This window comes from Anolis sagrei, chromosome 4 (genome assembly GCF_037176765.1).
Source record: "Anolis sagrei isolate rAnoSag1 chromosome 4, rAnoSag1.mat, whole genome shotgun sequence".
Taxonomy (NCBI): domain Eukaryota; kingdom Metazoa; phylum Chordata; class Lepidosauria; order Squamata; family Dactyloidae; genus Anolis; species Anolis sagrei.
The window spans coordinates 242,835,662-242,861,877 of NC_090024.1; the positions used below are offsets into that span (position 1 = coordinate 242,835,662).

Genomic DNA, 26,216 nt, shown 5'->3' on the forward strand with positions numbered 1-26,216 from the left:
CTTCAAGTTGACTTTGATTTATGATGACTCCATGGAGGAGTGACTTCCAAGGCAACCTGTTGACAGCAGCAAATTCAGGGCAAAAGCTATGGCTTCCTTGATTTGAGTCTGTCTATCTGGAATGCGGTCAAAATAGGACAGCAACCTCAGTTTAGTCCTCTTAGCTTTCAGGGACAGTTCAGGTTTCATTTGCTCCAGAACCCATTTATTTGTCTTTTTTGCAGTCCACGGTATCCACAGGACTCTTCTCCAGCACCAGCTTTCGGATTGTTTGAGTTTTTTCCTATTGGCTTCTTTCGCTGGCCAGCTTTCACAGCCGGACATTGAAATAGGGAATGCAATGGCACGGATCATCCTAACATGTCTATTCCATGATACACTTCAGGATCATGTCCAGTTCCTTTATAATGACCTTTTAAAGCCTTAGGCTGGATCTCTACTGCTATATGAATGTATGTTTTAGCAATGCTGTAACCTGCCTTGATCAGTGAGGAGAGATGGGCAAGAAATAATAATAATAATAATAATAATAATAATAATAATAATAATAAATGCAAAGGCTCTAGCATAAACCAGTATAGATGGTCCCAGTGGTCATTGGCACACTGGGTGCAATGCCAAAAGATCTCAGCCGGCATTTGGAAACAATAAATATTCACAAAATCATGATCTGTCAACTGCAAAAGGCCACCTGACTTGGATCTGCACGCATCATTCGAAAATACACCACACAGTCCTAGACACTTGGGAAGTGTTTGACTTGTGATTTTGTGGTACGAAATCCAGTATATAGATCTCGTTTGCTGTGACATACTGTGTTTTGTGTCAGTAAAATAATAATAATAATAATAATTGCAATTATATAATATAATAATTAATTGCAAATAATTATTTATACAATAATTAATTGCAAACTGCATTATATGGCAGTATAGATCCAACCTTAGTCCTTTCTAATGTCTTGACTGCAGTCTCCACTCTTGATCAAAGTATTGCAATGTATTGTCGAAGGCTTTCATGGCCGGAATCACTGAGTTGTAGGTTTTTTCGGGCTATGTGGCCCTGGTCTACAGGCATTCTCTCCTGACGTTTCGCCTGCATCTATGGCAAGCATCCTCAGAGGTAGTGAGGTCTGTTGGAAGTAGGAAAAAGGGTTTATATATCTGTGGAATGACCAGGGTGGGACAAAGGACTCTTGTCTGCTGGTGCTGGGTGTGAATGTTTCAACTGACCACCTTGAATAGCATATAATAGCCTGACAGTGCCTGGAGCAAACTTTTGTTGAAAGGTGATTAGACGTCCTTGTTTGTTTCCTTTCTGTTGTTGTGCTGTTGTAATTTTAGAGTTTTTTGTAATACTGGTAGCCAGATTTTGTTCATTTTCATGGTTTCCCCCTTTCTGTTGAAGTTGTTCACATGCTTGTGTATTTCAATGGCAAACAACAAACAAGGACATCTAATCACCTCTCAACAAAAGATTGCTCCAGGCACTGTCAGGCCATTATATCAAGGTGGTCAGTTGAAACATTCACACCCAGCTCCAGCAGACAAGAGTCCTTTGTCCCACCCTGGTCATTCCACAGATATATAAACCCTTTTTCCTACTTCCAACAGACCTCACTACCTCTGAGGATGCTTGCCATAGATGCAGGCGAAACATCAGGAGAGAATGCCTCTAGACCATGGCCATATAGCCCGAAAAAACCTACAACAACCCGAAGTATTACAATGTCTTTGATGTCTTCTATACAACCATTAAAAGTACAGGGGCCCTCTCCAGTTTTCCATCTGTTAATCCAGCTCAGAAGGAAACATCAAACTACAAACTGAATGGTGATGGGATTTAAGATGCCAAGCAGAATTTGCTTCTGCTGGTTCTGCTTACATCCCAAACTTGTCCATCTAGCCTATAACTGACAGCAAGTATTGTCTTGTATTTCCAAACTTATATAGATTGTAGAGACTTCATCTCACTCGTCTATAGTCCATGTTTTTACTTGCTATCACTGCTTCGTGCTTTTTGTAACAGGCTTGCTTGCAATTTCTTCAGCGTGGCTGCATCCCTAGTAAGATATTTCTTTGCCTTGGAAGGCGTTGCAGGGTTTGAGGTTTCCCGATTCACCCAGACAGCTGTGCTTACAGGAAGTTGTTTGGGATGTTCCTGGATGCTATTTCTGTTTTGAAGGAAACCACTTGTGGATTTGCACCAAACTCTTGTCTGCCTTGGTTTCTGTTGTGTAACCTGAGACAAAGGTTTGTGTCCTTTGTAAACTGTGTATGTAGAAGCCCAGTTTAGCAAAGGGCAGATCATTCCTTTCTGAATAGCAGTCACAAGAAACACTGCCTAATACATGTGCTAAAACTTTGATGATTGGTGAGAATCCACAGGTTTGAAATGGTTCTTTCATGTGTGTATAATATATACACACATATATTAGTCCTAGAGTCAAGTCAATAGAATGTTTGCTGTTGAAAGGATTGGCATTTTGTACTCAGAAGTAAGAAAGATGGGAGAAAAGTGGCAGGGAAAGGAAAGGGAAGAGGAAGGAAATTATGAAACAAAAGAAAGACAAAGCAGAAAGGGAAGGAGGAAAGACAGTAAAAGAAAGGAAGAGAAATGGGAGAAGAGAGATGGGAGGAAGAAAAAGGAAAATGGGAAAAGGTTTGAGTGGCAGAAAGGATAGGCAGGAAAAGAGACAAAGAAGTGAAGAAATAAGAACGGAGGAGAAAAGAAGAAAGACAAAGGAAAGAAAGAAGAGGAGGGAGATGTATGATGGAAAACATGAGGGGAAGGAAGGAAGGAAGGAAGGAAAGAGGGAAAGGTGCAGGAAGGACAGGAAGGAAGGAAAAATAGAGCAGCAAATATTTATTTATTTATCGTGTCATCCGCAACCAGAACATTGTATTACATTTCTAACAGAACAAAACAAACAAACAGATTAAAAAAAACAAAAAACACAAATTTTGCAAACTTGGTAGCTGATTAAATGTCCTTTGACCAGTATCTGGCCACTTGGAGTGCTTCTGGTGTTGCCGCAAGAAGGTCCTCCATCGTGCATGTGGCAGGGCTCAGGTTGCATTGCAGCAGGTGGTCAGTGGTTTGTTCTTCTCCGCACTCGCATGTCGTGGGTTCCACTTTGTGGCCCCATTTCTTAAGGTTGGTTCTGCATCTCGTGGTGCCAGAGCGCAGTCTGTTCAGCGCCTTCCAAGTCGCCCAGTCTTCTGTGTGCCCAGGGGGGAGTCTCCCATCTGGTATCACCCACGGATTGAGATGCTGGGTTTGAGCCTGCCACTTTTGGACTCTCGCTTGCTGAGGTGTTCCAGCGAGTGTCTCTGTAGATCTAAGAAAACTATGTCTTGATTTAAGTCGTTGACATGCTGGCTGATACCCAAACAAGGGATGAGCTGGAGATGTCTCTGCCTTGGTCCTTTTACTATTGGCTGCTACTTCCTGGCGGATGTCAGGTGGTGCAATACCGGCTAAGCAGTGTCATTTCTCCTGTGGTGTGGGGCGCAGAGACCCTGTGATAATGCGGCATGTCTCATTAAGAGCCACATCCACTGTTTTAGTGTGGTGAGATGTGTTCCACACTGAGCATGCATACTCAGCAGCAGAGTAGCACAACGCAAGGGCAGATGTCTTCACTGTGTCTGGTTGCGATCCCCAGGTTGTGCCAGTCAGCTTTCATATGATATTGTTTCTAGCACCCACTTTTTGTTTGATGTTCAGGCAGTGCTTCTTGTAGGTCAGAGCACGGTCCAGAGTGACTCCCAGGGATTTGGGTGCGCTGCAATGCTCCAGTGGGATTCCTTCCCAGGTAATCTTCAGAGCTCGGGATGCTTGTCTGTTCTTAAGGGGAAAGGCGCATGTCTGTGTTTTAGATGGATTAGGGATCAGTTGGTTTTCCCTGTAATAGGCAGTTAGAGCGCCTAGAGGGGACATGAGAGAAGCCTCCTCGCAGGATTGCAAGACATCCGGGCGTCCCCTGGGCAATGTCTTCGTAGACGGCCGATTCTCTCGATTCAGAAGCAACCAGAGAGCAGCAAATAAAATGCTGATATAAATGTGTGCATGTGTATGTATGCTTATGTGTTCGCATGTGTATATATATGTGTGTGTGTATCTATATAAATAAAAATGTAATGTTGCCATAGATGCAGGCGAAATGTCAGGAGAAAATGCCTCTAGAACATAGCCATATAGCCCGGAAAAACCTACAACAACCCAATGTAATGTTCGTTTGTGGAATTAACAGAACTCAAAAACCACCGGATTAATTGAAGCCAAATTTGGACACAAGACACCTAACAACCCAATGTTGCCCTTCACTCAGAAAAATTGATTTTGTCATTTGGGACTTGTAGTTGCTGGGATTTATAGTTCACCTAAAATCAAAGAGCATTCTGAACCCCACCAACGATGGAATTGAACCAAACTTGGCACACATTTCTCCCATGACCAACAGAAAATACTGGAAGGGTTTGGTGGGCAGTGTCCTTTGGTTTTGGAGTTGTAGTTCACCTACATCCAGAGGTCACTGTGAACTCAAATGATGGTGGATCTGGACCAAACTTGGCTTGAATACCCAATATGCCCAAATGTGAACACTGGTGGAGTTTGGGGACAATAGAATCTTGACATTTGGAAGTTGTAGTTGCTGGGATTTATAGTTCACCTACAATCAAAGAGCATTCTGAACCCCACCAACGATGGAACTGAACCAAACTTGGCACACATTTCTCCCATGACCAACAGAAAATACTGGAAGGGTTTGGTGGGCAGTGTCCTTTGGTTTTGGAGTTGAAGTTCACTTACATCCAGAGTTCACTGTGAACTCAAACAATGGTGGATCTGGACCAAACTTGGCTTGAATACCCAATATGCCCAAATGTGAACACTGGTGGAGTGTGGGGAAAATAGAATCTTGACATTGGGGAGTTGTAGTTTCTGAGATTTATAGTTCACCTACAATCACAGAACATTGTGAACCCCACCAACGATAGAATTGGGCCAAACCTCCCACAGAAAACCCCCATGACCACCAGAGTAGGCCACAGCAACGCGTGGCAGGGGATGGCTAGTGTGTGTGAGTGTGTGTGTGTGTGTGTGTGTGTGTATATATATATATATATATATATATATATATATAGTCCTAGAGTCAATGCAATTGAATATTTGCTGTTGATAGGATTGACATTTTGTGCTCACATGATCATTTCAAGGCTGCACTCACACGGTAAACAGGACTGTGTCACCTTCTCAAAGTTCCTTTTCCCCATTCCTATTGACTTATACAGTGTGATATGTCCACATTGTTAACTTGGACTTACAGTGACGCTGTGAATGAGCAACCTTGGAGTCAGCCTGCTCTGGCCAGCCCTGCTCAGATCTTGCAAACCCCGGCCTTCACTTCCTGGACTAAGTCTCTCCACCTGGAATGCAGTCCCTTGCTTCTGACTGCCTTGCCTTCCCCTTCCCAGGCATTATTGTTGACTTTTCTAATGAGTCAGATTGTTTCATGTGCAAAGTACCATAGCCTCCGTTTCGTCATTTGGACTTCTAGTGAAGCTTTGGACCCCCTTCAAACCCAGGTTGAATATTTCCTATCAGAGATATTTTCACTATCTAGCACAGTGGTTCCCAACCTGTGGGTCCCCAAGTGTTTTGGTCTACAACTCCCAGAAATTCCAGCCAATTTACCAGCTGTTGGGATTTCTGGGAGTTGAAGGACCAAACACAGGTTGAGAACCACTGATATAGCTTATGCAACCAGACATAAAAGTCATAGTATGGATAATTTCCACAGAGAGGATGTTATTGTTTACTTATGCAAGCCTTTCCTAGCCAGGTGGTTTCATTTCACATGTGCACGTGGTTAGATTTGGATTCAAGGTTTACTAACTCCTTTGTGGAGTGGGAAAATGTCCCTCGTGTTATTTCTACTAATAATATAATATAATAATGTTTTTACTAATAATATAATATAGTATATTGTATATACATATAATATTTGTAATATTATAATTAATACAATATATTACTAGCAATAATAATACAATATTATAATTATATATTTACATTACATGTAATATCTATATATATAAAAATGCTCTGTGCATAATGAGTACCTTAAAAACAAAAGAACCAATGAACATAATCACACCAAATTTGGCAACAAAACGTCTCACAACAGGAGTGACCATCACTCAAAAAATTATGATTTTGTCATTTGGGAGTTGTCGTTGCTGGGATTTATAGTTCACCTGTAATCAAAGAGCATTCTGAACTCCACCAACGATGGATCTGGACCAAACTTGGCACAAATATTCCATATGCCCAAATATGAACACAGATGGAGTTTGGGGGGAAATAGACCTTGGCATTTTGGAGTTGTAGTTACTGGGATTTATAGTTCACCTACAATCAAAGGCCATTATGAATGAACCCCATGAATGACAGAACTGGGGCAAACTTCCTACACAGAACCCCCATGACCATCAGAAAATACTTAAGGCCATCCAGTCCAACTCCCTTCACCAGGGCAAGAAAACGGAATCAAAGCCCTCCTGACAGAGAGCCATCCAGCCATAGATATAGATATATATGATTCACACACACACAGATAAAAGTATTGTAGATTTGAAAGGGACTCCTAAAGATGGACAATTAATTATATGTCGCATGTTCCAGAGTAAGCAAACCAGACAATCTATACATCAACACTGTCAAAGAAACATCAAGAAATATTGTTTACCCACAAACATAAAGACATTACATATATTAGAAACAATCACTTTCTAATCACTTTATTTTCCATATCACCAGACTGGGCCACAGCAACGCGTGGCAGGGGACCGCTAGTTACTAATAATATTACAATATAATGGTATAGTGCGATACAGTAACATAATACTATGCTAATAATATAATATATTTTATGAAAATATATTATTATTTGTCTTGTAAGCTGCTCTGAGTCCCCTTTGGGGTGAGAAGGGCGGCATATAAATGCCGTAAATAAATACTATTTCCCCACCTTAAAAATGGATGTGTCTCCAGGAATACATCTACTTTGTCAACTTATGTAGAGCTGTACTCCCATTTCTATTGAATCTGCTGCCAAACAAATGCGTAATTCCACAAATACCATTGTCAGAACCCCCCAACTAGCATTGGGAGTATTATTTGTTTATTTATTTGCTGTATTTTTATACCGCCTCTCTCGAGGCAGTTTACAAGGCAAAATTCAATGCCACAAAACACAAGTACAATTTAAAAACATTAACATACATAAAATCATAACAACAGCAATAGAACATAAATCATTAATAAATCTGTATTAAAACATTGTCCAGTCCCATTGTATAGTGATTTCATTGTCCTATATCTGCTACTCGGGCGAAACGTCTGGAAAAATGCCTCTAGAACATGACCATATAGCCCGAAAAAATCTACAACAACCCAGTGTACCGGCTGTTAGGAATTGTGGGAATTAAAGTCCAAAACACCTGGAGGACCAAAGTTGTCCCATGCCTGCTCTACAATCTTGTGGGTCAGTTGTGTGGCCAGTCTTGGCTAAAAATGAATAAACCAGAGGAATCTACATGGTTTAGCTCCGGTGACCATAATCCGCTTTCTCTTTCCAGGTGAGGCTCGCATTGCTGCTCCTCCCGCTGCTCCTTGTGTGCCACCGAGTGAGCGGCTTCTATGTGCCAGGGGTTGCGCCCAGAAACTTCCACCAAAACAATCTTGTAGAAATCAAGGTAAGATGACACCTTGCTGTCCAGAAACGCACCGGCCAAATAATCACGCTGACTGCCAAAACCAAAATTCAATCGCAGTTGTGAAATGACTTGTGTACAAAGGATATGTTCCTAGACTCCCCTGGGGAGGCCCAAAACCACAGACAGTGCCAGTAATAATTTAGTGTATTGTGGTTGACCACGTGGAATGGAAACCATGGAAAGCAAAACCACGGATAAAAGGAAAACAGAACGGATGTAGAAAGAAGTTTCAACTGAGCTTAGGTTTAAAATGGGAAAGAATAGAAATTCCACAAAGAGAGGAGGAGCCAAAAATGGTTGGGGGCTCAGTTGAACAGATAGGTTGCCTCTCTATCTCCTGCTGCCTGATGGAATGGCTGCTGAGTGACTGTTGAGGGAAAACCAATGTCTGATGAAGCTGTTTGTTCTCTTGATGTTTTCTTCTTCTTCCTAGAGAAAGAGAGTAAAGGGAATGGACATGAGCACTTAACAATCTGACCTGGGAATCCATTAACTCATGGGCCGCAATGATGTCTGAGCCATCTAAAGCGTTGTCTGTATGCTTAATGTTTCAGCTACTGTGAATGCTGTATATCTCTTTGGGTCCATTCCCAGAATGTTTCCCTTGTATCAGCAGCCAGATAGAAGCCACAGCAACTTCCTGTGTCTGAAGATTTTGAGGGATGGGATCAAGTGCCGTGGGATGTGACGTTCTCTCTAGACCATTAATACAGAGTTCTGGCATGGAGGGAAAACATTATATAAAAATATTTATTTGTTTATTTATTTACACTATTTCTATCCCGCCCATATCAGCCCGAAGGCGACTCAGGGCGGCATACAAAGTCGGCACAATTCGATGCCATATATGAAATACATACATTGATAAAAAGCAAAAAAGAAACATTACAGTACATTTTGAAACATAAAAACAATGAATAATAAAAAATTTAAAACTATGTCCTCTCATTCAAATCCTCATCCGTTCCATCGTCTTGGCCGTTCCTGGGTCATTTTCCAATTCAAGTTTGTCTGTTTATCCTGAGGTTCCCAATGCTTGCTCAAAGAGCCAAGTTTTCACTCTTTTTTGAAAGGTCAGGAGGGAGGGGGCTGATCTAATATCCCTAGGCAGGGAGTTCCACAGCTGAGGGGCCGCCACAGAGGAGGCCCTGTCTCTCGTCCCCGCCAAACGTGCTTGTGAAGCTGGTGGGATCGAGAGCAGGGCCTCCTTGGACGATCTCAAATTCCTGGAGGGTTCGTAGGAAGAGACGCGTTCGGATAGATAAGCTGGGCCGGAACCGTTTAGGGCTTTATAGACTAAAGCCAGCACTTTGAATTGTGCCCGGTAGCAATTATAATTATTTACATCTAATTTTTCATCGCTATTACCCTTACACTTAAATGTGAACGCTGGTGGAGTTTTTGGAAAATTGACATTTGGGAGTTGTAGTTGCTGGAATTTATAGATCACCTACAATCAAAGAGCATTCTGAATTATATCGAATTCCTCTTGCTGGAGGCAAATGGGGGAGATATTATGGAAGCTTCTCCTTTTCTGAATTGGATTTGCAGGGTCTGTTGTTGACAGCGTTGTTCTCTTCTTTCAGGCCGTGAAGCTTACCAGTTCGAGGACGCAGCTACCTTACGAATATTACTCCTTGCCCTTCTGCCATCCGGTCAATATCACATATAAATCAGAGAATCTAGGTAAGTCTAGATGTTGAGTGAATTTTTTTATTCTTGTGGATGAATTCATTGGTTTGTGTGCATAATCATCTCTGAATCACCAGAGAAGAGGATTCTGAGGGATTATAGAGATGTAGTGCTCAAAAGTAAATGGCTTTATTCTATTGGAGTCAGTGTTTCTCAGTTGGGGGCCATGTGGATATTCCAAAGGGGGTCACAGATGAAAATCACATGTTTACAAAGCATTTACCGTATATACTCGAGTATAAGCCAACCCGAACATAAGCCGGGGCACCCAATGTTGCCACAAAAACTAGGAAAACATATTGACTCAAGTATAACCCAAGGGTGGGAAATGCAGTAGCTACTGGTAGAATCATAGAATCATAGAATCAAAGAGTTGGAAGAGACCTCATGGGCCATCCAGTCCAACCCCATTCTGCCAAGAAGCAGGAATTTCAAAATAAAAATAGATACCAATAAAATTATATTAATTGAGACATCAGTAGGTTAAATGTTTATGAATCTAAATAAATAAAAATGTAATGTTCGTTTGTGATATTCACAGAACTCAAAAACCACTGGGGGAATTGACAACAAATTTGGACACAATACACCTAACAACCCAATTTATGTTCTCCATTCAAAAAAAAATTAACTGGAAAGAACTTACCCCCCACAAAGCTAAATGCCTATATAGAGCCTGTGTTAAAAGAACCCCTTCCCCTGCCCCTCGCTCCTGCACGAGGGGAAAAAACCCAACTGCTGTGAGAGAGAGAGAGGCGGCACAAGAGAGGGAAAGGTGGCTACCCCCTGCCTCTCTTTTCCCAAAGTATTCAGGGGGGGGGGGGGGGGGTGATGGACATTGTGAGAGAGAGAGAGAGAGAGAGAGATCCTTTCCTTCTTGCCTCCCTGCTGGGAACTCACAAGGATTCTGTGTGTGTGTGCCCTGAAACCTCACCCATACTGAGTTATGGGAAGGCATTCTTGGAAATGAAGTCCAGTATTCAAAGAAGGGACAAAAAGGCACGCTCTGTGAGTTCGCAAAGGCTGTCCAGGAAGGCAAAATCAAAACACTCCCAAAAGATGGCCATCCATTTTTACTTTATACCAACCCTGGGCTATAATATATCTACAATAATAATAATATCTATATATCTATCATAGTAATATCTACCAATCTATAATAATATATATGTCTATGATAGCTATATGTCTTTAACAATAATATCTACATTTCTATCATAATATCTATATTATGGGAAGTCTGACTTGGCCACGGTGGTCCACGCTTTGGTTACATCCCGTCTAGATTACTGCAACGCTCTCTACATGGGGCTGCCTCTGAAGACTGCCTGGAAGCTGCAGCTAGTCCAACGCTCGGCAGCCAGATTTCTAACGGGGGCTGGGTACAGGGAGCATACAACCCCTCTGTTACGCCAGCTCCACTGGCTGCCGATTAGCTTCCGAGCACAATTCAAAGTGCTGGTTTTGACCTACAAAGCCCTAAATGACTCTGGCCCTGTTTATCTGTCTGAACGGATTCTCCCCTATGAACCATCGAGGTCTTTAAGATCTTCCGGGGGGGCCCTGCTCTCGATCCCACCACTGTCACAAGCGCGGTTGGTGGGGACGAGAGACAGGGCCTTCTCGATGGTGGCTCCCCGGCTTTGGAACTCCCTCCCACAGGAGATTAGAACTGCCCCTTCCCTCCTGACGTTCAGGAAGCTAACAAAGACTTGGCTATGGAATGCGGCCTTTGGCAACTGAGTCAACTTTGGTCCATATGGAAGGAGAATGAATAACTGTGAATTATGACCAGGAATGCTTTGACGACGTGTCTATGTGATTGTGATGATGACGATGTTGTATTGTAATATGTTTTTAATTGTGTAATGATGATGCATTGTGTGGTTTGTATTTTTGTATATGAACACATGTTGTGAAACGGATCTGAATCCCTCTTGTAGGTGAGAAGATCGGTATAGAAAATTTTTAAATAAATAAATAATGTCTGTAATAATGTCTATATGCCTATAATAATATCGATATGTCCATAATGACAACAATACCTATATAAAATCTTTGAACTGGGTTATATGGCAGTGTGGACTCAGGTAACCCAAGGCCCTTCCACACATCCCTAGAACCCTTTGGCCTTGAGGACACTTTGCCACTTCCGTTGTGTATTGACAGCTTCGAAACCAGCTGTTCCTCTTTTCTTTCTTTCCCATTTCTCCACAATGGGCCACAGTAACACGTGGCCGGGTACAGCTAGTATTTACATAAAACTGTAATTTAAGATAAGATTGCCCAACTCTGATTAAACCATTATACTATCTTCCTTCAATGTAAATGTGCTTACACATCTTTCCAGTAATAATAAAGAGAGCAAAATAATAAATGGAATAACAACAATAATAATACAGTTAAATTATAAATGTGAAGATAATAATAATAAAAATAATAATAATAATAAATAAATAAATAACCTTGACTCAAGTATAAGCTGAGGGGAGCTTTTTCAGCCTAAAAAAGGGCTGAAAAACTAGGCTTATACAGTAAATAGCCACGTATCTAATGTTAGGACAGGGGACCACAGGAAGGAGACAAGGTTTGAAGAAGGCCATGGTTTGAGAAGGGTTGAGAAGATCAAAATGGTGTGGCTGTGTGTGTGTGTGTTTTTCCCCCATGCCTCTCCTTAAAACTGCCTCCTTATCCAGCCTGTGTTGTTTACAGGGGAGGTCCTACGCGGGGACCGGATCGTTAACACTCCGTTCCAGGTTTTCATGAACAGCAAGAAGAAGTGCGAAGTCCTGTGTGAGGTCACCCTGAAGACGGAAGAGAGCAAGCTGATGGCGGAGCGGATCCAGGAGGAATACTACGTCCACCTGTGAGTCTTCCTGCCCTGGGCAGCAATTGGCTCCCAGCTGATGTGTGTTGGAGGGTAATTTCCAATAATAATAATAATAATAATAATAATAATCTTTATTTATACCCTGCCACCATCTCCCCAGTGGGGACTCGGAGTGGCTTACATGGGGCCAAGCCCACACAACATGTTACAGCAAAATAAAACCAGAACATAAACAACAAGAAAAATCATCAAAATTACTGGGTTGTTGTAGGTTTTTTCAGGCTATATGGCCATGGTCTAGTTCCATTCTCTCCTGACGTTTTGCCTGCATCTATGGCAAGCATTCTCAGAGGTAGTGAGGTCTGTTGGAACTAGGAAAAAAGGGTTTATATATCTGTAGAAAGACCATGGTGGGACAAAGGACTCTTGTCTGCTGGAGCTAGGTGTGAATGTTTCAACTGACCCCCTTGATTAGCATATAATAGTCTGACAGTGCCTGGAGCAATTTTTTGTTGAGAGGTGATTAGATGTCCTTGTTTGTTTCCTCTCTGTTGTTGTGCTGTTGCAATTTTAGAGTTTTTTTAATACTGGTAGCCAGATTTTGTTCATTTTCATGGTTTCCTCCTTTCTGTTGAAATTGTCCACATCTAATCACCTCTCAACAAAAGTTTGCTCCAGGCACTGTCAGGCTGTTATATGCTAATCAAGGTGGTCAGTTGAAACATTCACACCTAGCTCCAGAGAGTAAAATAATAAATGGAATAACAACAACAATAATACAGATAAATTATAAATGTAAATAATAATAGTAATAGTAATAATAATAATAATAATAATAATAATAATATAATCCAGACATAGTTTTCTAAGATCTACAGAGACACTCGCTGGAACACCTCAGCAAGCGAGAGTCCAAAAGTGGCAGGCTCAAACCCAGAACCTCAACCAGTGGCTGATACCAAATGAGAGACTCCCCCCTGGGCACACAGAAGACTGGGCCTTAAGCGGCTGAGGGGGAAAAGGAAGGGGCCTGAGGCTGTTAGGAATGCTGGGAGTTGAAGTCCAAAACACCTGGAGGTCTCAAGTTTGCCCATGACTGGTCTAATTCCAGCAGTAGAGCGACTACATAACTAGATTAGAAAGTTTCTCTTTTCTCTTCCAGCTGAACTCACCTGCCTAAGTCCTCAATGAGGACTACAACATTAATTGAGTTCCAACAGTTGGCATCTGTTTTTTACAGCAGGGCCAAACTGGGTGGCAGAGGACATGCAGATCTAACAAAAAGCCTTGTTGTTGTTGTTGTTGCAGCATTGCTGACAACTTGCCTGTGGCGACGAGGCTGGAGTTCTACTCAAACCATGAGGAAGAAGAGAAGAACAAGGAGAAGGATGTGCAGTTTGAGCATGGGTACCGGCTCGGCTTCATGGACAGCAGTAAGGTGAAGACGACTGTGCTGAGTTGGGGAGGAGGGTTCAGGGTGACCATTATGTGATTAAGGAGCAATGTCTTAAGTTGTGTGGGACTTCTCAGTTCCTCAAGGGCCACCTTCTACTTCTTGTTGTAAACTGTAAACAATTTAACAATCTTGAATGTGGCAAGAGTAGGACTTTGGGTCTTTCCACGGATCTCTCACTTCCTCCTTTTGGGTAGCATTTGAAATATCAGACCTATGTTCCCTTCTAGTTGGGTCACTAAACTAAGATGAGCCCTGAAACTAAGCAGGAAGGCAAATGGGCAACTAACAATAGTGTTGGCCAAAGGATCCATCGAGCTCAGTGCCGCTTTCGGTCCAACCTATTCACACAACTGGCTGAGATAGACAACGTTTATTTCGGTCATCAGTATTTTATAGAACTTCAGAGTTATGACACAAAGTGCTCGTGAACAATATCAAATGCAGGGGTCCTCAAACTAAGGCCCGCGGGCCGGATGCGGCCCTCCAAGGTCATTTACCTGGCCCTTATTCAGGGCCAACCTAAGTCTGGATCGACTTGAAAGCACACAACAACAACAACAACAACAACAACATCAACAACACCAATCATAGAATCATAGAATCCTAGAGTTGGAAGAGACCTCATGGGCCATCATCCAGTCCAACCCCATTCTGCCAAGAAGCTGGAATATTGCATTCAAATCACCCCTGACAGATGGCCATCCAGCCTCTGCGTAAAAGCTTCCAAAGAAGGAGCCTCCACCACACTCCGGGGCAGAGAGTTCCACTGCTGAACAGCTCCCACAGTCAGGAAGTTCTTCCTCATGTTCAGATGGAATCTCCTCTCTTGTAGTTTGAAGCCATTGTTCGATTGCATCCTAGTCTCCAGGGAAGCAGAAAACAAGCTTGCTCCCTCCTCCTCCCTGTGGTTTCCTCTCACATATTTATACATGGCTATCATATCTTCTCTCATCCTTCTCTTCTTCAGGCTAAACATGCCCAGCTCCTTAAGCCGCTCCTCATAGGGCTTGTTCTCCAGACCCTTGATCATTTTAGTCGCCCTCCTCTGGACACATTCCAGCTTGTCAATATCTCTCTTGAATTGTGGTGCCCAGAATTGGACACAATATTCCAGGAAAAGTGGTCTAACCAAAGCAGAATAGAGCATGGGGAGCATGACTTCCCTAGATCTAGACACTATGCTCCTATTGATGCAGGCCAAAATCCCATTGGCTTTTTTTGTCGCCACATCACATTTTTGGCTCATGTTCCCCTTCCTCCCCACGAGGACTCCAAGATCTTTTTCACACGTACTGCTCTCGAGCCAGGCGTCCCCCATTTTGTATCTTTGCATTTTGTTTTTCCTGCCAATGAGACACAATACAGACACAAACAAAGGCAGAGGCTTCTCCTTTCATTTTCGGCTTTTGGAGCCGGTGCTCATCTCTGGCTCCGGGGGCAGTGCGGTTCTCTGTTTCCAAGCCAAGGCGTCTGCATTGTCACCTCCTGGTTCTGTGACCAGCATGACTGCTTGAAGTGTCTTATGCCTTTCCTGCTGAAGCGGTACCTATTTATCTACTCGCATTTGCATGTTTTTAAACTGCTAGGTTGGCAGGAGCTAGGGCTAACAATGGGAGCTCACCCCATCCCATGGATTCAAACTGCCGACCTTCAGGTCAGCGGCCACTGCGGTCCCTTTCACATTCAAAGTACATATAACCATGACCATGTAAATGTATTGCTTACCCCAAAAGTTCCTAGATCAGTTATTGTCAGTAGTTGAGCAGTTTTTCTTCATCAGCATTTTTCATCACCTCTTTTGTTTTTCCATAATGCAGTTTTCTAGGTTCCAAATTTCTGAGGATGGTGTCTTGGCAAGCCTTAATAGGCCTTTAGCCAGACCCCAATCATACAGTTTCATTCAAACCACTCATGACAGATTGTGCTGTCGCACGCTGGGCCTGTGCATAAGACTGTAGACAGGACATGAATTCTGTGTGCCCAACGGGACGCCGGGGCTGCCTCAGATTAAAGGCCCTTGGACCTCCCCAAAACAAAGTCTTTAGATTGCTTAAAGGTTCAACAAAGTTCTTTATTAATTAAAATAAACAGGTATTTCAAGGCTTTCTTAACAGTCTATAGGCTCTTTCAATCTTGTCCACAGGGAACAGGCACTATCTTCATGACTGGTATTTTAACTAATGGGGAAATCCTTAACTTCTAATCTGGGCAGTCTTTCTTTGCCTCTGGAGCCCCTACACCCGGTACCAACTGCGTCTGGCTTCCGCGAGTGACCCTTACCAAGCAGAGCTTTGTAGACTTCCAGGGAAAAAGGAGTTCAGGTTTTGGTGATGGCTGGCTGAAGTCCCTCAGCAAAGGAGCTGTAAGGCTGTATGATCCTCGGCCAAGCTGTGGGGCTGTATCTCCCCGGCCAAGCCGTAGAAGACAAAGCTTTCTACAGGAGCTCTTGGTATTATGTCCTGTGCGAAAGGCTTCTCTGTGTGGCCTGAACCCAAACTGGCTCCTTTTCCCTCCAAAAACCCAAAAGGGGGCGGGACCAGGGAACCTAACTATAATTGACAGGTGGCTTGCCCTATGATTGCAGCCAAAAAAAGCCACCTATCTGCAGAGTCCCTGAAACTTAGGACTGCAACAAACATTCAATGCAAAGCAAACAAAATTGGAGCTCCTGGTACAGATGTACCAGCACACAGATCTACTGTGGAGTATCTTGCAGCCCTATGTACACAAAATAGTGACTCAGTGCTTGAGGAGAGTGGTCTGGCCATGTCCCTGTTGCCAGATGCAAAATGATTGCCTCCTCCATTGAGGTTTGCTGGGGTCCCTTGGAAGTCTTGGCATGTGATATGTATCCTAACCCTAGGATTCCTAATTGGCAAGCCATTGAAATAGTTCGCATAGTGCCTTCCTATCACAGCCTGATGCATCACTCTCCAAAGGCGTGTATTTGAGCACCAGATGGAGTTGTTCTCCCAAGTTGTTTGCATTGTGAAGTGTCGCTCATTGTCCTGGTCCGAGCCTCTAACACCTCCTTGTGTCCATCTGTTTCAGTTCTACCTGCACAACCACCTCTCCTTCATCCTTTACTACCACAGAGAAGAGACGGAGGAGAACCAGGAGCCCACCTTCCGGGTGGTCCGCTTCGAGGTCATCCCGCAGAGCATTAAGATGGCTGGTAAGAAGGAGGCACAGAACCCATTGATACCAACAGAAAGAAGGAGTTGTGGCCTTATTGTTGAACCAATTATTCAGGTTCAATCCCAGGCAAATCCTGGGGGGAAATCACTATCCTGACTTTGGATTGCTGTGGAAATAATGCTGGGTTAGAAGGACCAGAGGTCTGGTTGCAGAAAGTCTCCTATGTTGCAAGAGACCTAGCAGAGGAGACAGGTAGTGCATATAGTAGGCAAACTTTGGCCTTCAAAATAGGAGGGCCAAAGTTTGCCCATGCCTGTCCTAAATGGCCTTGACATACCATATATACACGAGTATAAGCCCACCTGAATATAAGCCAAGGCACCTAATTTTACCACACAAAAAACGGGAAAACTTATTGACTCGAGTATAAGCCGAGGGTGGGATATGCAGCTGTTACTGGTAAATTTTTAAAAAATACCAATAAAATTACATTAATCGAGGCATCAATAGGTTAAATGTTTTTGAATAATTTAAGATAAGACTGTCCAACTCTAATTAAATCATTATTCTAATATTCAGTGTAAATGTGCTTACATATCCTTCCAATAATAATAGATAATAATAATAATAATAATAATAATAATAATAATAATTTATATAAATAAAAATGTAATGTTCGTTTGTGGTATTCACAGAACTCAAAAACCACTGGGGCAATTGGCACCAAATTTGGACACGATACACCTAACAACCCAATGTATGTCCTTCACTCAAAAAAATGATTTTGTCATTTGGGAGTTGTAGTTGCTGGGATTTATAGTTCACCTACAATCACAGAGCACTCTGAACCCCACCAACAATGGAATTGAACCAAACTTGGCACACAGTTCTCCCATGACCAGCAGAAAATACTGGAAGGGTTTGCTGGGTAGTGTCCTTTGGTCCTTTGGTTTTGGAGTTGTAGTTCACCTATATCCGGAGATGACTGTGGACTCAAACAATGATGGATCTGGACCAAATTCTACACAAATACTCAGTATGCCCAAATGTGAACACTGGTGGAGTTTGGGGAAAATAGAATCTTGACATTTGGGACTTGTAGTTGCTGGGATTTATAGTTCACCTACAATCACAGAGCATTCTGAACCCCACCTTTGACAGAATTTGGCCAAACCTCCCACATACAAGCCCCATGTGGGCCACAGCAACGTGTGGTAGGGGACGGCTAGTCTATATAAATAAAAATGTAATGTTCATTTGTGGAATTAACATAACTGAAAAACTATTGCACGAATTGAGACCAAATTTGGACACAAGACACCTATCAGGCCAATGAGTGACCATCACTCAGAAAAACACTGAAAAACACAGCAGAAGAGATTTTAAAAGCCAAAAAAATTACAAGGCATGCACAAAACCACACATTTATATGCAAACACACATATATACACATATACACAAATATATACATACATATATACACACAAAACACATATACACAGACTGGGCCACAGCAACACGTGGCAAGGGACGGCTAGTAATAATAATAATAATAATAATAATAATAATAATAATAATAATGAAATCCAGCATATATCCCTCATTTGCTGTGTCATACTGTGTTTTTGTGTCAGAATAATAATAATAATAATAATAATAATAATAATAATAATAATATAGAGTAAAATAATGGAAATGTAATAACAGTAATAACAGTAAAATAATAAATGCAGTAACAACAATAATAAACAGTAAAATAATAAATAATTATACTAATAATAGAGTAATAATAATAGAGTTTTTACTGTGTTACGGTGTAATGTTTTGTTGTTATTGCTTTATGTTTTTGATTTTGCTTTGAGTTGTTTTGTTATGCTGTTGTTGTGTTGAGGCCTTGGCCTTTGTAAGCCGCATCAAGTCCTTTGGGAGATGCTAGCGGGGTACAAATAAAGTTAATAATAACAATAATAATAATTGTAATAAAAATAATAATAGAGTAAAATAATGTAGTAATAATAATAAATAGAGTAAAATAATAAATGTAATAAAATAATTACTAATAACAGAATAAAATAATAAATAACCTTGACTCGAGTATAAGCCGAGGGGAACTTTTCCTTCCTAAAAAAGGGGCTGAAAAACTAGGCTTATTTTTGAGTATATACAGTAAATGTGATGCAAGGTTTTCCTCCCTAGATCTGAAGGCAGACAAGAAGGGCGCCTGCACCCTCCCGGAAGCTGCCAACTCCGCTCCTCAAGAAATCGATCCCAGCAAGGAAAACAAGCTGCTCTTCAGCTACTCTGTGCGCTGGGAGGTAAGAGGTCCAGACTGGGATGGGATTGGGGAGAGCTGGCTGCAATAGATGTGAAGGGCACATGAGGCTGAAGCCCTGCACTGGCCTTATTATATACGATTATGGTTTGAATGCACCTTAGAAGTACGGTTCCGGTCCAGTGTATCTGTCCGAACGTATCTCCCGCTACGTCCCACCTCGGAGCTTGAGATCATCTGGGGAGGTCCTGCTCTCAACCCCACCACTCTCACAAGTGAGGCTGGTGGGGACGAGGAGCAGGGCCTTCTCAGTGGTGGCCCCTCACCTGTGGAACTCACTCCCCGGGGAAATCAGAGCGTCACCATCCCTCCTCTCCTTCAGGAGGAGGGTGAAAACTTGGTTATGGGACCAGGCCTTTGGGCAACCAGGCAATTAAAGACCAGCAGGATGGACGAAATGGTATTAAAAGCGGATCTATGAGACAGCAAACACTGACAACGTAAGGGAGGATTTTAGGTTTGTATTGATTTTATTGATTTTATTGATTTTTACGGGAATAATGCATGAAGCTGTTAGTAACTGTGAATTTTACTGTAAGTTGTGATGATTGTTGTGATGCTGGCATCTAATCGTGCCTCTACTGTGTAAGCCGCCCTGGGTCCCCTTCGGGGTGAGAAGGGCTGGGTAAAAGAACCCCAAATAAATAAATAATAAATAAATAGAAGCACCTTTTTGAGGAGTGTCTTAGAGAGATGGGTAGGTTTTGTCCGGAGAAGAGAAGGCTGGGAGGGAGCATGATATTGATATCTATCAAAAGCATGTCCCATTGAGGAGCAGAAGAGCTTGACTCCTGCTTCAGAGACCAGGAGACAACGGAGCAAGGGATTCAAATGACAGGGGAAGAGAGTCCACCTAAACATTAGGAAGAACTTCATGACGGTATGAGCTGGTTGACAGTGGAAGATAGAATAGAGTAGAATAACTTATTAGAATCATAGAATCAAAGAGTTGGAAGAGACCTCCTGGGCCATCCAGTCCAACCCCAGTCTGCCAAGAAGCAGGAATATTGCATTCAAATCACCCCTGACAGATGGCCATCCAGCCTCTGTTTCAAAGCTTCCAAAGAAGGAGCCTCTACCACACTCCGGGGCAGAGAGTTCCACTGCTGAACAGCACCTACAGTCAGGAAGTTCTTCCTCATGTTCAGATGGAATCTCCTCTCTTGTAGTTTGAAGCCATTGTTCCTTGTCCTAATCTCCATGGAAGCAGAAAACAAGCTTGCTCCCTCCTCCCTGTGACTTCCTCTCACATATTTATACATGGCTCTCATCATGTCTCCTCTCAGCCTTCTCTTCTTCAGGCTAAACATGCCCAGCTCCTTAAGCCGCTCCTCATAGGGCTTGTTCTCCAGACCCTTGATCATTTTAGTCGCCCTCCTCTGGACACATTCCAGCTTGTCAATATCTCTCTTGAATTGTGGTGGCCAGAATTGGACACAATATTCCAGGTGTGGTCTAACCAAGGCGGAATAGAGCATGGGGAGCATGACTTCCCTAGATCTAGACACTAGACTCCTATTGATGCAGGCCAAAATCCCATTGGCTTTTTTTGCTGCCACATCACATTGTTGGCTCATGTTTAACTTGTTGTCCACGAGGACTCCAAGATCTTTTTCACACGTACTGCTCTCGAGCCAGGCCTCATTGTCCCCCATTTTGTATGGCAAAATTAAATGCCTTCCCCAACACACATCACAAAAACAGCACACCCAGTCTCCTCCACTGGAGGTTTTGAAGCCAAGGCTGAATGGCCATCTATTGGGAGGGCTTGGATTGTGTCTTCCAGCCTGACAGAAAGGGGTTGGACTGGATGGGTTTTATGCGCCCTTCCAATTCTGTGATTCTAATGGAACATCTTGTAACCGTGAAAATATATCCGAAAACACAAACAGTATAGCTAATTCCATCTTCACATCCCTTCTACTCAGAATGCCAAGACAGTGGGGAAAATCAATAAACATAATGCTCATGTTTTCAGGTGAGGTGAGGCTTGTCTGACCCTGAAGCTTCAAGCATTTGTCATCATTGTCTGTTCTGGGAAAAGTGAATGGAAGTTGCCATTCAGCAACATGTGAAAGGCTGCAGAATCCCATTGCTTGCGATTTCAGGAAGCCATATGTGAGAAATAGGTAGGCACTCAGTACTTGTGGGTTTTTTGGGGCTATATGGCCATGTTCTAGAGGCATTTCTCCTGACGTTTCGCCTGCATCTGTGGCAAGCATCCTCAGAGGTGAGGTCAGAGGTGAGGTGAGGTGAGGTGACCTCACCTATGAGGACGCCTGCCATAGATGCAGGCGAAACGTCAGGAGAAATGCCTCTAGAACATGGCCATATAGCCCGAAAAAAACCCACAAGAACTGAGTGATTCCAGCCATGAAAGCCTTCGATAATAGGTAGGCAGTTAGGAATTGTAGTAGTTGAAGTCCAAAACACCTGGAGGGCCGAAGTTGGCCCATGCCTGCCCTATAGATAAACATTGATGCTTCCTAACTTCCAATAGTTAACTCTCAACCTCAGCTTTCCCTCTCTAACATAGAAAACTGCATCTATGTCTGGCAGCCAGTCTGTTGAACCCATCTGCTCTTCTCCTACAGGAAAGCGACATCAAATGGGCCTCCCGTTGGGACACGTACCTCACCATGAGCGACGTGCAGATACATTGGTTCTCCATCATTAACTCCGTGGTGGTCGTCTTCTTCCTTTCTGGTGAGAGAGAAGCTCCTTGCATGTGTATATCTGTCAGCGCTGCTACACTTCACTTACATATGAGTAGCACATGCCTTATGTGCTCTCATTTCTGGGTATCTGGAGAAATTACGGGTTTTAGGGTCACTTTCCTTTCCCTCAGTGGTGCATGTGCTAACAATGTGCAAGTAGTGGTTTGATCTCCTATTGTCAGATAATCTTGGTCTTGAACTCTTGTTTACAAGTAATATGTAAATACAATATATTATATTATATTATTACCATAGCACAATGCAGTACATTATATAGCACAATATAGTATATTATAGTATATTATATAGCACAATATAGTATATTATATATTACTATATTGTACTATGCCATTATACTGTAATTTTATTAGTAATATTACATGTAATATATAATATATAATTATATCTTATTAGTAGTAGTTTTATATTGTATTAAATTATATTATTATCAATATTATATGTATATATAATATAAAAGGCAAGAGCAATTACACACCAATATAAAAATAACCATCAAATATAATTATTATATTATATTATATTATATTATTAGCACAGTGCAGGGGAAAAGGTGGAATGTTATCAATGTTATATGTATATTATATTATATTATATTATTAGCACAATGCAAGAGACAAGGTGGAATGTTATCAATGTTATATGTATATTATATGTATATTATATTATTAGCACAATGCAAGAGACAAGGTGGAATGTTATCAATGTTATATGTATATTATATGTATATTATATTATTAGCACAATGCAAGAGACAAGGTGGAATGTTATCAATGTTATACGTATATACAATATATTACATTATATTATGTTATATTATTAGCACAGTGCAGGGGACAAGGTTTATTTTTCGTGTCAGAGCAACCAGTCCATTATATTACATTTCTAACAGAACAAAGCAAACAAACAGAAAAATACACAACTTGTGAGTTTGGTAGTTGGTTAAATGTCCTTTGACCAGTATCTGGCCACTTGGAGTGCTTCTGGTGTTGCTGCAAGAAGGTCCTCCATTGTGTACCGCACAATTAAACAGGAAATAGTACTTTCAAACCAGGAAAAGAAAAAAAAATCCAAAATGTTGTTGCATAGTGTTATCTACTCAGTTTCCAAACACTTTTAGAAAAGGCCCCATAGGCCTAGCTTTAGATACTTCACAGGTGGCATCTGTAGTATGGAAGAGCATTCTTAGGTACTTAGATCCAGAAGCAACTAATAATGGGGCAGTCATGTCGCATCCACTCACGCCAGGATTTTGTGCTTTTCAGGTATTCTCAGCATGATCATCATCCGGACGCTCCGGAAGGACATTGCCAACTACAACAAGGAAGACGACATTGTACGAGATACTCTGATGTTTGAGGGAGTTGGGGAGGGGAGAATACCTCTTATCTTTTTATTTATTTGGGACCTTTCTATGCTGCCTTTCTCCGGTTTGCTAACAAACCTCAGGTTTACTAGCAAACTTCTTGTATATACTCAGCTTACTAGTTCATAGTCCAATGTGTTTAAGCATATAGATATAATCCTAACTGTATAACTGTACTCATTGAAGTCTGAAAGGACGCAAACTTCATTCACCTCCATTGAAGTCTAAAAGCAGCCAGTAGGCTGTTAGGAATTGTGGGAGTTGAAGTCCAAAACACCTGGAAGGAGGGATGAAGCTGACCCATGCCTTGCTTAAGCTGTTGAAGAGAGTTGGGTTTACTCTGAATAGTAAACAACTTCTTACAAAACCACCCAACTTCCTGTTTCTTCGGCAGGAAGACACTATGGAGGAATCTGGCTGGAAGCTGGTCCACGGCGACGTCTTCAGACCCCCGCAGTATCCCATGATCCTCAGCTCCCTTCTGGGCTCCGGCATCCAGCTGTTTTGCATGATCCTGATTGTTATTTGTGAGTATCTGGTGGGTCTGAGCATGCTTTTATACCCAAAGATGTGTGCTCCTGGGGTTGAGGTGGGAGACTGAATGTGACCTTTTCATAGACTCCTTGAGTTGGAAGAGACCTTGTGGCTCGAGAGCAGTACGTTGAAAAAGATCTTGGAGTCCTCATGAGCCAACATAAACCCTAAACATGAGCCAACAACGTGATGTGGCGCCAAAAAAAGCCAATGGGATTTTGGCGTGCATCAATAGGAGCCTAGTGTCTAGATCCAGGGAAGTCATGCTCCCCATGCTCTATTCCGCTTTGGTTAGACCACACCTGGAATATTGTGTCCAATTCTGGGCACCACAAGTCAAGAGAGATATTGACAAGCTGGAATGTGTTCAGAGGACAGAGATTAAAATGATAAAGGGTCTGGAGAACAAGCCCTATGAGGAGCGGCTTAAGGAGCTGGGCATGTTTAGCCTGAAGAAGAGAAGGCTGAGAGGAGATGATAGCCATGTATAAGTATGTGAGAGGAAGCCACAGGGAGGAGGGAGCAGGCTTGTTTTCTGCTTCCCTGGAGACTAGGACGCAATGGAGCAATGGCTTCAAACTACAAGAGAGGAGATTCCATCTGAACATGAGGAAGAACTTCCTGACTGTGAGAGCCGTTCAGCAGTGGAACTCTCTGCCCCGGAGTGTGGTGAAGGCTCCTTCTTTGGAAGCTTTTAAACAGAAGCTGGATGGCCATCTGTCAGGGGCGATTTGAATGCAATTTTCCTGCTTCTTGGCAGAAAGGGGTTGGACTGGATGGCCCAGGAGGTCTCTTCCAACTCTTTGATTCTATGATTCTAAGGTAATTTAGCCAAAAAGGGTGAGCGTTAGATTCAAGTAAATACAGTATTTGAGAGCAGAATCCTCTGCAGCCTGGGAGTTGAGTCAAGCCTACTTCTCTGGAGCCTTTTGAACAGAGGCTGGATGGAAGGGCTTAGAAGGTGTCTGTTTGCATGGCAGAACAGGGTCGGACTGGATGGCCTTCTTTGGGATCTCGTCCAACTGGGGCTGTGCCCATTTGTTGGCTTTGTGTCCTGAGCAAAGCATCATTGTTGATGTGCTCTTTGCCCTTCTCTTGCCTTGCAGTTGTGGCCATGCTGGGAATGCTCTCTCCCTCCAGTCGGGGGGCCCTGATGACCACGGCCTGCTTCCTCTTCATGTTCATGGGGTAAGCTATCCGTTTATTCAATAGTTACATCTCACCCTGCGTCTTGGAAATTGGGGGCAGCACACAAGTAAGACCATATAGATCAGTGGGGAGAAGGATCCAGATTTAAAACAGTTACACTATATGACATGAATTTTGTTCCTGGGTTATAAATGTCATTTCCTAATTGGTTCTGTCATAAAAACATGGGAAAAGTTTATTAAACTGCACAAACATTGGGTTGTTGTAGGTTTTTTGGGCTGTATGGCTGTGTCCTAGAAGCACTCTTCCCTAATTAATTAATTAATTAATTAATGGTATAAAGAAGTCTGGAAAATGTCACTGAACGACAAGCCAATGTCAAATTTAAAAGTAAAGAAGGGATTATGTTTAAAAAATTACTTTGAAAGTATTCGGAGAAATGTATTGTCGGAGGCTTTCATGGCTGGATTCACTAGATTCTTGTGGGTTTTTTTCGGGCTATATGGCCATGTTCTAGAGGCATTTTCTCCTGACGTTTCGCCTGCATGTATGGCAAGCATCCTCAGAGGTAGTGAGGACTGTCAGGAGATCAAATGCTAATCAAGGTGGCCAACTGAAGCATTTTCACACCTGCCTCCAACAGACAAGAGTTCTTTCTCCCACCCTTGACTTTCCACAGATATATAAACCCATTTTCACAACCTCCGAGGATGCCTGCCATAGATGCGGGCAAAACGTCAGGAGAGAATGCTTCTAGAACATGACCAGACAGCCTGAAAACCCCACAACAACCCAGTGATTCCAGCCATGAAAGCCTTCGACAATGCACAAACGTTGTTTTTGAGGGACCTCCTGCTATAGCACATTTTGCTCTAGTTTTCCAATGAATTCCCTCATAGAATCTCAACCAATTCAACATAGTTTGTGGTGGCTCCAAAACCAAAATCTCTGGACCACACAATTAAACAAGAAATAACGTTTTCAAACCAGGAACAGATTTTTTTCCCAAATTTTGTTACATGGTACTGGGACTGGGAGATGACCTTCTGCTTTCCCACACCTTCTCCTTTTCCTTGTAGGGTATTTGGTGGTTTCTCTGCTGGACGGTTGTATCGGACACTGAAAGGCCATCGGTGGAAGAAAGGCGCTTTCTGTGTAAGTCATTCCTTTAGAGGTGGAGTGGGAAAATATTTAGTATGC

At 42.4% G+C, this 26,216-nt stretch overlaps 1 protein-coding gene across 1 annotated transcript in view; it reads left to right on the top strand.

Moving 5' to 3' along the window:
• The window catches only part of TM9SF4 (transmembrane 9 superfamily member 4), a 43,519-nt gene that overhangs the window by 2,567 nt on the left and 14,736 nt on the right, over window positions 1-26,216 (top strand). The window contains exons 2-12 of the mRNA XM_067468283.1: window positions 7,647-7,763; window positions 9,371-9,470; window positions 12,189-12,342; window positions 13,615-13,744; window positions 16,814-16,937; window positions 19,097-19,215; window positions 21,827-21,938; window positions 23,233-23,303; window positions 23,728-23,860; window positions 24,974-25,055; window positions 26,096-26,171. Coding sequence (XP_067324384.1) covers window positions 7,647-7,763; window positions 9,371-9,470; window positions 12,189-12,342; window positions 13,615-13,744; window positions 16,814-16,937; window positions 19,097-19,215; window positions 21,827-21,938; window positions 23,233-23,303; window positions 23,728-23,860; window positions 24,974-25,055; window positions 26,096-26,171 — 1,218 coding nt within the window. The remainder of the gene's footprint in view (window positions 1-7,646; window positions 7,764-9,370; window positions 9,471-12,188; window positions 12,343-13,614; window positions 13,745-16,813; window positions 16,938-19,096; window positions 19,216-21,826; window positions 21,939-23,232; window positions 23,304-23,727; window positions 23,861-24,973; window positions 25,056-26,095; window positions 26,172-26,216) is intronic.